Source organism: Gallinula chloropus, assembly GCF_964237585.1.
Source record: "Gallinula chloropus genome assembly, chromosome: 1".
NCBI lineage: Eukaryota > Metazoa > Chordata > Aves > Gruiformes > Rallidae > Gallinula > Gallinula chloropus.
This window is the reverse complement of record NC_140085.1, coordinates 103715679-103729768: the sequence shown is the minus strand read 5'-3', so window position 1 is coordinate 103729768 and position 14090 is coordinate 103715679. Positions and strand designations below refer to the sequence as shown.

The following is a 14090-nucleotide window of genomic DNA, read 5'->3' as shown; positions in this document are numbered from 1 at the left end:
TGGTGTAATTGCTAGAATTTATTTTGTATGCATGTATTCATTAATTATTTTGCAACAGTATTTCCAAAAATAGCAGTGCATTTCACTGAAATATGTATGTTTTCAAAGTACTATACTTCATGCTGTCATTGTACTGCAGTGATGCAGCTTTCCTAGGGCCCAATCTGAAAATGTATTTCAACCAAAGAGATGCATAATGTTTTTTATGCCCTTAAGACAAAAAGTCTTTGTCAAAGGAAGAAGTAAACTTTGATTTCAGGAAGAAAGCCCACTTCAGTGTCAGAAAAGTATTGTTACAACCGTTTGAGGAAAGCCAAGTACGTACAAACATGACAGTTTCTCCTCTCCCCCTCCAGCAGTGCTGTATGAAAATTCTAAGTGACAAAAGCAAAACACAAAACAGAGACAAAAAAACATTAGAGATTACTTGCACAAAGACATTTTGAATTGGACATATGAAATATTTCTCAGTAATGATCTTTTATTCATCTTATTATTTAAAAAAATAAACTTGCTGGAGTGAGAGATGATTTGAATGGACCTTTAAAAAAAGAGAAAACAACCCTCTGAAACAAGCAAAATTACATCTTCGGGAAATATTTTTTTGTTAATAATGCCATTACACATTCTCTTTTGTTCCATTTCATTCTTTTACAGAGACACACTATGCTGGTAGCTTATTTCAATACTTGTTTTCTTACTAAGATCATAATAGGAATACTTTATTGTCAGAAAAAAATATCCTTTGAAAACCTGATACTGCATGGTCACAGTGAGAGGGAGGAGTAGAGACAGGGCTGTAACATAAAACTAGTAAAAACTTCTGAGTTTATCCTCTTGGTATCTTGGCTATGGCTCACATCATCCCTTCATAGAGCAGGAGACAAAAAAGCCCTACAACTACTAAAACTTCTAAAAACAATATACTACTTGCTTCCTACAGGCTTTTCTCAATATACATTCCTTGAAGAAATACTTGTAGCAAAAGCACTTCCACATTTACAGTTAAGCACTGAGGAGTAGAGGAACATAATAAGCCCTTCAGTCACACATCATACTGTTTTCTGTCACTTGTTCAAGAATGCCCCGTGTCCCTTAGCATTTTCAACAGAAAGCAAAAAACATCACGAAACAAAAAAATACCAGGAGAATATAACACGTAGACAGCTCCTTTATTAAGATAAACTTTACTTATTTCTACTGGCCTCTTCCTGTATTTAAATTTTCAGAGAGAAGCAATGGATTTAGTCCTGTTATGTGCAATGTACAAATCAAACAGCCTTCTATGTAGGAAATGAAACATGAAAAATACAGGCTTTCTGGCCTACAAGTACAAATGCAATTAGTAAATATGAAAAGGGAATGTCACAGCTGCTATGAAAGCTCTGATTATGTCTAGGTTAACCTTCAGAAAAATTAAGATTATCTTAAATTCAGAAATTCCATCCATTATTTTTAATCAAGACACCCCCTTCCTTCCCATAAGTAGGCAGGCAGGATATCAACAAATAGCTTACTGTAATTCTAAGACTAGTCACAGTCAGCACCATAACAAGAATACAGTATTATTAAACCCCCCTTCTTCCTCCCCAAACAAGAACAACAAGTTTCACATACTGGAGAAATCTGCACAAATAAGGTAATTTCTCTTTACATCTACTGAAATGAACATGTCAATATTCTGTCATACTTATCAAAATGTGGGCTTTGAACAGTCGTATTAAATTTGACACAAAAAGCCCCAGCACATCTTACACCATAGCTTCTAAAATTTAGGATTAAATTGGGGGTGGGGTGCGCATGAAAATGAATAGGAACCTTCATGTAAAAAGCAGAAATAAAAAAAATGAAACTTAAATGAAAATGTACACTTCAGTTGAGGATATTATCACAGAATCATAGAATGCTTTGGGTCAGAAGGAACATCAAAGATTCTCTAGTTCCAACACCAATGGCAATGGGCATGGACACCCTCCACTAGACCAGGATGCCCAAAGTCCCATCAGTCTGGCTAAACTTCCAATTTCTCCTTTGAAAAAAAACACCTGAAGGCAGGAATAAGAATTGTTCCAAGTAACACCTCTGTTACTTTGCTCTAGATCATCTTTACTTCTCTGATCAGGGTAAATCAGTGCTTTAGTACCAATATGCTTGCAAGTGTAACATGTATTAGGATAAGAGTGCATGTAAGGTAAATTCAGAAAATAAGTAGCCTAGTATTTCAAACATACTATTGCCACATAGAATATTTTCTGTTGTACTTGACAGATTTTTTTCTCCTAAAGAAAAATATTGAATTATTAGGAAAAAGATTAAAATCTAAACGAGATCTTAAATTGAAAGAACTATTCACGTATTCATAAAGATCTGCATGAAAGCTGCCTAAGTACAGCTAAATAGAAGACAAGGAGGAAAAAAGCACACTATCACAAATGAAGACTTACTGAAAATAGAATTTACATTTATATGGTATTTTGATACATATGAATAGCTAGCACTCTCACTATACTAGTTTAGATGAAAGAAAAAATTCCGAGGTGAAGTAGTCCATCTAGTTGAGACTTCCACACTCTTCCCTTCCAGCAATATTATGTACAATTCCTCACTAAAATGGTGGCAGCCAAAATAAATAAGAAAAATAAACAAGCATAAGAACAAAAGCTCAGCTTGAACCAAGTTCTGTGTTTGTTTTCAAAGGGACATATACACATATTCTGTCCTAGAGACACCTGTGCAGAAGTCTACAGTAAGGGAAAGATAAAAAAAGGTGCCACAATCCCAATGTTTGTACTTTTCATCAGTTTAAGAAGTACAAGGTAAATTGTGGAAAGCACACTGCTGATCTAACACTAAGAATTAAAACTGAATATATATATTAAAATATTTTTCTTTAGATTTCTTTTTTTTTTTTACATTAATATTTTGAAATAGAACTCTCTGCGTTGAAAGAAGGACTACGAAGCTGCTGAGGGGTTGGAAGAACAGATCATATAAGGAGCAGCTGAAGGGAGACTTTATCACGGTCCATAACCACCTGAAAGGAGGTTGTAGAAAGGTGGGTGTCAGTCTCATCTCCCAAGTAACAAGTGACAGGTTGACAGGAAACGACCTCAAGTTACACCAGGGGAGGTTTAGGATGGAAAAGTTTCCTGACCAAAAGTGTTATCAGGCATTAGAACAGGCTGCTCAGGAAAGCAGTTCGGTCACCATCCCCGGAGGTATTAAAAATATGTGCATGCATGGTGCTTAGGGGCACTGTTTAGTAGTTAGACTTAAGAGTGCTAGGTTAATAGTTGGACTTCATAAAGTTGTTTTTTAACAACTGAAGCAATTCTATCCTATTATGATTCTATTCTTAGATTCATTATGAAGACAAAGGTTGTGAGCTTAAGTTGCACAAAGAGCTAACCTATAATACAGGCATCAAGATGATACAGGCTTTCCTGCAGTAATTTATTTTGTATTTGTGTTGATTTTGGCTGGGATAATATTCTTCACAGGAGCTCGTTTGAAGCTATGTTCTGTATTTGTGCTGAAAACAGTGCTGACAACACAGGGATGTTGTTGTTACTGCTGTGCGGTGCTCACACAGTGGGCTGGGGGTGCACAAGGACTTGGGGGGAACACAGTTGGGACAGCTGACCCCAACTGACCAAAGGGATATTCCATGTCATAGGACATCATGCTCAGCACATAAAGCTGCAGGGAGAAGGAAGAGGGGGACATTCATCATGGTGGCATTCGTCTTCCCAATTCAGTGTTACACATTCTGGAGCCCTGCTTTCCTGGAGATGTCTGACCTCCTGACTGCTCATGGGGAGTGGGGAATGAATTCCTTGTCTGTCTTGCCTGTGTGTGTGGGTTTTGCTTTCCCGATTAAACTGCCTTTACACAAACCCACCATCTTTCTTACTCTTCTGAGTCTCTCTCCCATCTTGCTGGGGCCAGGGATGGGGTCAGTGTGGTGAGCAAGTGGCTGTGTGGGGCTAAATAGCACGGCAAAACCATGATAGCATAAATAGCCCAATAAAAAAACACAAACCAATGATCTTAGGGATCTGTTTCATAGTCTACGGACTGACTTATGTCAGAAGTGGATTAACAGATTAAATATAAATAATATCTCAAAAAATGCTAATTAAGAAGCTAATCAATGGAAAGACCTTGTTTGCAGGATCTGCCCTGAGTTTCACAAAAAGGTATGAATAACTATGCTAGCAGTGCAAAAGGTATGGGCTTCTGGCTGTAAAAGGGCTGCACTAGCACAACTGGCTTTGTGAATAATCCTCTGCTCTCCTTGTGACATTAAGTCACTTATCCTGTTTCTCCTCCAGCCAGTGCATTTTTACGCAATACGTTTTAAAAGTAGGGTTTCTATATGCAACAAGACATTCCACCTCAAAAGCCACATGTTCTATTCACCAAAGAAAAAAATAATCCGGCAAAAATAATTTTCTGTTGAGCCAAACCTAATTTTACCCTCTTCCTAAACTCCCTTTCTAATTCACTCCACTATCAATTCCTCCTCTCCTTTCTTGAGAGCTCGCTAAAATCAGCTCTATATTCATATACAAGATTAACCTCGTAACACTTAACTCTGAAATAAAACTAAAATACCTCATTTTCACTGTATTTTTATCGATTTCCATGAGCTCACGGAAATAATTTACCCTGAATTATGTACAGGAATGCATCTTTTTAGTGGGAAAGATAAAGCGACTGTCCTGGGTTAATGGAGCCTGCAGCTCCACTCCGATACCAACCTGATTGCGTGCCTCCTCCACCAACAACCCCCACTCTCCCTGTCTGCCTCCTGCTTTGCACATGTTTCTCCCCACCAACACCGATACGTAGCTACCTCTCCAGGCCTGCTAATATATAAAAGCATCTTTCCATTAAGTCTCTTGACATACAGAAGCACACCAAATGGGTTAGAGCACTTTCAGATTTTCTTTTTGTAAACCTCAACAAGGTTACAATAAATTACAGCGGAAACCTACTCCAAATCAAAGCAGGCAGTCCGTGCTCGCCGTGACAAATTCCAGCGACATCTGAAGCCTACGGCGCTCGGAGTTTCAAACTGAGGATTCTCAAAGACATCTCAGAAAGACAGGTCAGCAATTATAAAGTATGCTTTAATACACTTCATTCTGCAGAATTTACCACTTAGAAAAAACTGCATAGAAAATACCTTGCCCCTCAACGATTAGTGCAAATTCAACTACAATTTTTTTTAAAAAATCATATTCTAGTAAATTTCTGAGTTTCGCATTGATGGCATCAGAAAAGTAAGAGAATTAGCAAATTTTAAGATAATAAATAGGGCTAGTGAAAAATAAGAAGTGCTTGAACTCATAAAGAGGTTTTTTTTTATTCCAATGTCATCACAGAAAGTGTTATCTCAGTTTAAACGAGATTGATTTGGGGAATTAATGACACTATTGAGATGAATTCATTTCAAATTACCACAACTGCACACATTAAAATCCAAATTGGAATGTATGCCTAAGGATCTATTATTCAGGCTTTACTAATACAAAATGTCACCTGCTCAGTCATGTCTCGAAACAACAATTCCTGACTGAATAACACGTGGGGTTTAATTCTATTTGGCTCTGCATTGCCCAAAACTAGTCTGAGAAAGAACAATGCATCTTTAAAGGTAAGGCTGCTGATTAACTGATTCTCATGCATGCTCTTAACTGGCTCACTACAGTTTTGTATTGCTAAATTACTTGATTGGGACAAAGCAAAATGCAGTTTGTGTCACCTCTGACACTAAGAGACAGCCTACAAAGTATAATCAGGAACATTTTTTAATTTTTTTTTTTGCTCTGTGATAGACAGAGTTGGACAAAACAGAGCTTTTTTTTTGGCTTTTCCCCACCTTAGCCATGCAATTGCCCAGCCTTTTTTTAATGAGTACAGACAGATTGCAAAAAGCAGAAGTAAAACACAGCTGGGTGAGGTGAGAGGCTGATGTAGCTTCTTTTTAGCATTTGGGGTTTCAGAAATATGTCACTTAAAACGAGTGGTGGTAAACTATCAGCATCAAAATTGTGCTAAGTAGAGTGAGTAGTAGGGAGAGAAAAGACAAAAGCTTTAACACCATAAACAACTTATCTACCACTGTTTGAATGTGGCTTGCTTACTCTTTTTCCCTGCTCTTACACACAAAGTTCTTCAAGTGATGGCACTGCACAGATTTTGTTTTATCACGTAGATTGTTTTAGTAGACATCTGGCATCCAGGAAATGAGTGGCTTCCTGCACTAAGTATGTCATTAGTGATGTTGATAAACAAACTAGGAAATAAACACTATTACACTGCTTTGTGACAAAACAGAAGCTAAGTTCTGTGTGAAAACCACATGTTGTTACATTACTTACTAAAGGTGCAACACTGGAAAAGAGCCAAACAAGGCTATTCTCTCTCAAAACCCAAAGTATCACAGAATTGTGGGGGTTGGAAGGTACCTCAAGAGATTGAGTCTAACACCCCTGCCAAAGCAGGTTTTAGAACGCATCACACAGGGAGGCATCCAGATGGCTCTTGAATATCTCCAGAGATGGAGACTCCACAACCTCCCTGGGCAGCCTGTCCTAGGGCTCTGTCACCCTCACTGGGAAAAAGTTCATCTGCATATTGATGCAGAACTTCCTGTGCTCCAACTTGAGGCCATTGCCCCTTGTCCTGTCCCAACAGACCATTGAAAAGGGGCTGAACATTTCCCCCTGTCCCACACTTGAGATATTTATAAACATTAATTAGATTCCCCCCCTTAGTCTTCTTTCCTCAAGGCTGAACAGCCCCAGTTCACTCAGCCTTTCCTCATAGGGGAGATGCTCTAGGCCTTTAAGCATCTTCATAGCCCTTCTCTGGACTCTCTCCAGGAGATCCCTGATTTTTTATACCAAGGAGCCCAGAACTGGACATAATACTCCAGGCAGGGCCTGACCAGGGCAGAGCAGAGGGGGAGCATCACCTCCTTCAACCTGCTGGCCACACTCCTCCTGATACACTTCAGGATCCCATTGGCTCTCTTAGCCACCAGTGCAAACTTTTTTGTTTGTTTGTTTTTTAAATCCAACTGGAGACCTAGATACTGGATTCTACTGTTATCTATAGATCAACTTAATATTTACATGAAAAATTTTTTTTTCTTCCTTTCAGTTCTGCACCATGTCTTCCAGCCCAAGCCCCAGAGTGTAAGAAGCATAAGTCTACAGGTTAGCTATAAGTATAGGTCATCAATCATTCTGAATACACGCAGTGAAGGACCAAACCTGCATATGACTAAGAACACCCCATACATATCTCCTCAGGATTGCTCTCTACTCAGAAGAGGGAGCCAGACAGGTAACACCTTTTCAGAGGGAAGAAAAAATAAATATGGAGAAAAACAAAGGCTTTTTGACATACCTTACAGTATCAAGGATCTTCTAAAGCTCTAATCGTTAACAAAGAGTTCATAGGATGAATCAAGCTTTTAAAAATATTTAGAATAATTAAAACATGTAACATCTTAAAGCACTTCAAGACTATATGAACGGAATACCTTCAAAGCGTTTTGTATAGATAGAAGCTAACCACAGCATCAAAAAGCGTTAAGATGACTACACTTAATTGCTTAGATGCTTAAATCAAGCAAAGAAACCTTTTTGTTTATATATATGCATACATACATATTTTAAAATATTTTTCAATGTATTATCAAATTTTAAAAAATATTACCCTTCCATATTAATAGGCAAGACTATTCTGTCTTTACAAAAAAAAACACTATTAGTGAAACAAAGGTAAATGTCAACCAAAACAGTAACACCATCAGTCAATGCTCATGATTGCAAAAGATGTTCTAGTTGCCACGAATCATTTTTCTAACTTTTATATACGTAAAAAAAAGTTGTTTTGCAGAGAGACAGAGACTTGGTCTCTGGAGTCCTAATTAAGAGTTGTTGTACTATAGAAAAGTCATGAGAAACAGCACTAGAGGTTCACGTAGGAACTAATCTCCATTTAAATCAATAGATTTGAGTTTAAGCCAATTTAAAATGAAGAAGGATGCTAGAAAGTGATTGTTAGCAAGCTGAAAAGCAATACCCTACAGTGGCATAAACCAGTAAATATTTGTGCTGTGAAGGATCGCAAGAACCTATAATGCTACTTACGGCCCCTTGGGCTGGATCTTATGTCTGTTCTAGGCAAGAAAGCAGCTGTCTTGCTTGTCTAAGTGGAGACAAACAAATCTATCTTGCAGGGAGAGAACATGGAAATAGGTTCACTGAAGAAGTGGAACAGCTCTTTCCAGTGTCCTACAGGGCTTCCCTTAGTGCCGGGCATAGGCAAAAAGCAAGAGAAAATATAAATAATATTTGAGAGAAAAGAACAATTACAGTTGTCAACAGGGACATACAGACAACAGTTTTGTAGGGATAAGTTTGAGAGTCTTTACATTGAAGTTATACATTTTTATACAATGCTTAACAACAGTGTTTGCTTTACTTTCAAGGTGAGATCAGAAGGTTCCTGTATTATTCTGTCTTATAACAACTTCTAATAGTCCTTGTTTAGCAACTGAGAAAGTATTGTAGGGGATTAAATTTACAATAAATAATTTCAGTCAGATACAAGGTTTATATTTTGGATTTGTTTTCAAATCCTCATAATAGAAAGGCCAAAGATCTAGGTCTCAAACAAGTTTTCCACATAGCTTCTGATTCTAATTAAGTTAATATTAGATGCATATTGTATTTCACAATCACTACAGTTACAAACAAGCCCATTGGAATATTAATACAGGGTTGTTTTTTTCCTGATTATTTCCACTATTTAATATAGGCACACACTGTGAACGCTTGGGGCTTTCTCTAAGTGTCATTTAAGATCAGGCAATTAAATGTGTATTATGTTAACATCCTGTGGAAGCTCAGCTTTGAAGGAGTAAACCCTTAGGAAAGTATCGCCTGTGCCTCTACTAAAGGTTTTTGCAGAAGAACTTCTAGGTTTTGTGATTTCCTAAGGTTGTATGCAACCACCTGACCAGTACTGGCCAGTCTCAGTATTAAAATCTGGCTAACAGGAGTTGGGTTGAACAAACAACAGCTACATCAGGATTGTCCTGCCCTACCTGCTTTGAAAGCAGAGTTAGATAGCACAAGTTTCAAAACAATTCCTACTTTTTTTTTCCACAATTACTATTAAACCAACTAGCCTTCCAGAGTGTTCATTTACTACAGCAGGGCATTTATCATTGTCATGCTCATTTTCAGCCAAGCATATGGAGTTTTTCCCTTTCTAGGTTAAGTCTTCCATGCCAGATGGGCACGTGAAACCCCAGAGATTACTTGCAAAGCTGCACAGAAAAGTGAAATACAGACTGGAGGAAAGAATACTCCCAATGGTTTGTGTTACAAGGGAACCAATTTACTGAAAGGACAAAACTTTCCTACTCACATCTAAGCTGGCTTATGTCATTGATTGCCTGTACTGAGATATAAGCAGTAGAGAAGGAAAATAAAAACCTTCAGTGAAAATTCAGAAACATGAAAAATAAGAACAACAGCTTCCATGATTTTTGCAGTGGTTTCTTACAGGTAACTTGTAAGGAGGCAGAAGTGTCCAGAATGAAGTGAGAAAGATGGGAGAAAGCCACAACCAACATTTAATTTTCAATGGGGCAAAATTTTGCTCAACAAGAATCTGCCTGAACATATGGAGCACATATGATGCTCCCAACACATGTATAATTAAATAGCATTCCAGATCTTCAAAGAGAAATTCCAGGATACATTTGAGAACACAGATTCTAACTCCTGATAAAAAATGTCTTAGAAGCAGCTTGTTTTCCCTCAAGATGAGCAAAGCATTGAGGAAGCAGCATGCTTTTTTTTTTTAAAAAAAAAAAAAAAGATAGACATTTGTGGAAAGGCTGAAGGGAAACAGAGGCACCTGGAATGCCTTCTCGAGCTGTTGTAAAAGGAGATTTCCAGTCCTTCCCCACCCCTCAACAAGCTGTCTCTCTCTCACTCCCACCATTTGCTCAAAACAAAGTTAAAGAACCCGTATGTTATTGTATTTGCTTAACTACATCACATGCTGCAATGTGCATTTTAAGTACACTGCGCTGCCAGCATCCTGAACGTATGCCTTTGCTCCTACAATGGTTATTACCATCTTTTCACCTCTTACGTATAGCAAACCGTAATGTAGTTACTAAAATACCTGAGGTACTCAAGGATATGCAATATTAATTGCTCTATCAACCTGCATTAACACACTGAATTTAACATGCCACATTGAATTACTCATCATTATTCTAACCTCTACCAAGTCAATCTGGGGAAGAGAGATTTGCAGTTTAGCTGGAGTATTTGTTTTTAAACACCTGCTTCCTGAACTCCTGTATCGCTGGTTTGGACAGAAGCACACACATGACACCTCGCACGTTTTGGTTCCTGACTACAGACATCAAATATCTATTTCCCTAAGTCTTCTTCACTCTTGGGGAATTTTTTTTCTGAATTTTATTAGAAACAATACTTTTTAATAGTATACCCTAAACTGAATTCACTTCTTCTGTGCTGAAGTTGTTTTAGTTCTTTTTAAGAAATCCCAAAAGCATGAGGGGTTTTTTTTGAGTATTCTACTAATACCAAGAAAGAGAACATATATCAGTAGAGGTTTAAAACAAATGCCACCATTGCCTTAATAATGTCCTCCATTTTTTAATTAAAAAGATATATTTAAGCATATAATGGAAGAAGGGCAATATACATCCAACAGTCCCCTTTAAATTCATAATACAAAACTTCTAATAAAAAAAGAGGAAGGCAATACTAAGCTAAATCTTCTATAATTTACGTCAGAAAACCAAAGACAGCCATTTACAGCATAGTTTCAGTCTTTTTCTTCCCTGTGAGACTATCTATCACAGCTGCTATACATAACTTGTCACACCACTATACAGAATTCTGATTTTTACTATAAAGGATTATTCTACAAGGAAACTAAGGAACATGAATATGGTAAAGACCATTAAACATAGTTTCAGCATTTCATATAAAACTTAAAACACTCAACTTTGCAGACTGTAACTTGTTGATTAAGTGAGATTAACTATTGGAGACTCTTGCAGCAATAGCAACTTTGAGCAATGCAACAGTTGTATTTACAGATTATGCTAACGCTTACTACCTCCCTGCTTTGATAGCAGTTTGTGCCACCTATCTCTATGACGTGTCCTTGTCTACCTTAAGCCCCTGCTCCTTCCCAAGAAGAAACAAAATACAAATCAACTAATTCCAGATTACTGCCTGACAATTAATAATGAAAATAAGCAGAGCTACCTTTAGTAAATTCACTGTTGTCTTAAGAAAACATAGGAGAGTAGAAGAATAGATAGGAAAGACAACCCAGCTGTGCAAGGCAAATCTCACCACCTGAAACACTCACAGAACAATTAAAATACTAGACTGAGTTGTAAATCAGGAGCTACATGAACTAAGCTTACTAAATTTTAAAAAGTTATTTCTGTTACAACTAGAAACCACATTGGTTTTACTATGTTGTCTTATAATACATCTTACAGACAGAAAAACAATGCATATTACCTTTTGTACTAAATCTTTATAAAAGCATTTATGCTCCAAACTCCAACATTGTGATAAATACTGTGGATGTGAGATCATGTCAGATCATTTTATTTCCCTGCCAAGCATTCTGTAGATGAGGAAATGAAAGACTCTTTCCTAAGATTACTTACCCATGAAGTTCAGATAGCTCTCTCCTCCAAGTGCATGAGTAATGAGACGAATCATTTTATGAAGCTGTATTCCACGATCAATAACTGGAGTAAGAGGTGAGAGCACACTCATGTTTGTATACATCTCCGCATCCATCAGTCGAAACGCCAGTGTCTTATCACCAACAAGTGCCTATACAGTTCAGAAAAAAAAAGTGAAGATAAAACCCTTGGGTGGACTAGAAGCATTTCTAACTACTTTTTTTAAGAAAACACACTATGTCCTCAGGAGAGGATGTGGAAGAGTAGGGAGGAGTCAAGGACACGGCTCTGTGTGCATGATCTAGTCCCTGTTCACAACAAATCACAGTCAGTGATCATTAGGTGACAGTGACCCTAGCTTCTGCAAGGTATAAACACATGGGAAGGATATACATATATATAATCGGCTGCCAAAAAGAGAAAGCACCTAAATTGAGGCAGGGAAGTCCCTGAGCTGAGCCAAAACTGGATGCCAGACCCAACTGTATGTTTTCCCTTGCAACCCTCCATGTGGTGACTGGGACTTCTCACTCCTTGTACTGAACTATGAATATGTGATCAATAAAGCTGTCTAACCCCCGAGCAGTCCTACATTTCACCTGAGGGGATCAAGCAGCACAATTACTTCTGAGAATCCTTTTGCTTACAGATATTTAATGTGAAATATTAGTGTCAACTCAGGTGATAAATAATTTTGGAATTTTTGAAGAAAACAGAAAATAAGAAAGTAAACATGTCAAAGTTCCTGGAAGGGCTATTAGCAACACTCCTGATTTAGAGATGGAGTGAACATAAAACATTTGTTTATATGCAATCAAGAATGTGAATTGTTTTCTGGGATTTCACAAGAAAAACAAACTATTAGTTCTGTCTAAAATAGTGATTAAGTTATTTGCTAGTGCTTACAGTTACTTCGGAAAGGCCACTCAAATGCCATGTAGCAAGGATTACTCTAATATATTAGCATGCAGATAGTTGAAAATGTTTTGGGTTGTGTGTATATAAATAGATATTTTTCATTCAGTTAACCCAATTCTCATTTTATTCTACCACACAAACTCACTGGATTCCAAAGAGAGACACATGAGTTGCGTTCAGGTCTAGTTGAGAAGCACCATCTCTTAGTTGTGCTGTTGTATTGTTCTTTGGACATATAGATGATTCTTCAGTTATCTCTTTCCAACCCTGAAGAGTCTTAAGTCTATTTAGTTTTCTTGTGATAACAGACCCACACCTGGTATTATTCATACCAACTCCCTCAGAATTGTTTCCATTTTTTTTCCAGTTATGTTATTTGGATTGGTAACAGTCAGCCCACAGACCATGTAAACACACAAAAAAACTACAGCAGTATCAGCCCTTCCTCTGCATCTTTTCAAGTATCTCCAGACTGAATTTTATCTACACTGTCATTTTGTTTCTTTGTCCTGCTTTTCATGTATCATCATGGTGTACATCAGTAAATGCTCTTTAAAAATTCAAAATAAATAGACTTTCTTCCCAGGTATGAGATTCTAAACCAGAAATACATGCTATTATGGAAAACAACTCAATTGATAATATCCAGCATGAACTAAAATAATGGCAACACTAATGTTGTGTGTCACACTTTAGGGTGAAGAATCGGCTTTTATAAGAGAAAGCAATCACAGAATAATGTGCATTTCCAAGTAATACTTGAAGTTTATTTACAAGGATTACGACTCTTATGTTTTAAGTGAGCACTGTGCAACAGTCTGAGATAAGAATGTAAATAGGTACACAAAATGACATTAATAGACTCAGAATCCTCTTTTTAAAATAAAATATAGGCCTTGGTTTGGACACTTCTATGACTTTTATTATAAAATATAGGAAATAAAGATTTAAGAAAATGGGGGGGGGTTTCAATTTCTAATTTTAAAATTCAACCAACGTGTTTTCTGATTCTTCAGAAACAACTGTTACAAAGATGATTCATTGCTTTTGCATTTTTCTTTACACAGAGCCATTACAACAGCCATGTTTTGAACCAAACTATTAAAGAATATTTCATTTATATGTTAAAAAAGGATGTTTTCAATCCTTTCTGAGAGAAAATATTTTCTTGAAGGGAAAACTACAGTTGCAAATACTGGTGCAGTGAACATATTTGCTATGTTGTGATATTGTTCATTTTTTCATACGTAGTGCTCCAGTTTACTTTACAGAAACCAGATTTTCAAACCTATGGATTACATGCCTTCCTTCCTATGACAAGCAGGAAAAACAAGGAACTAGGACTCATGTCTTTAAAAAAAATCACCTGTAAAACAACAACACCCAC

General features: G+C 37.1%; 1 protein-coding gene across 1 annotated transcript in view; it reads right to left on the bottom strand.

Annotated features, from left to right (window-relative positions):
• The window catches only part of GBE1 (1,4-alpha-glucan branching enzyme 1), a gene marked incomplete at its 5' end in the record, with an annotated part of 165499 nt that overhangs the window by 46429 nt on the left and 104980 nt on the right, over positions 1 to 14090 (bottom strand). Inside the window, one exon of the mRNA XM_084276813.1 lies at positions 11765 to 11936. Within this exon, the coding sequence (XP_084132939.1) occupies positions 11765 to 11936 (172 nt within the window). The remainder of the gene's footprint in view (positions 1 to 11764; positions 11937 to 14090) is intronic.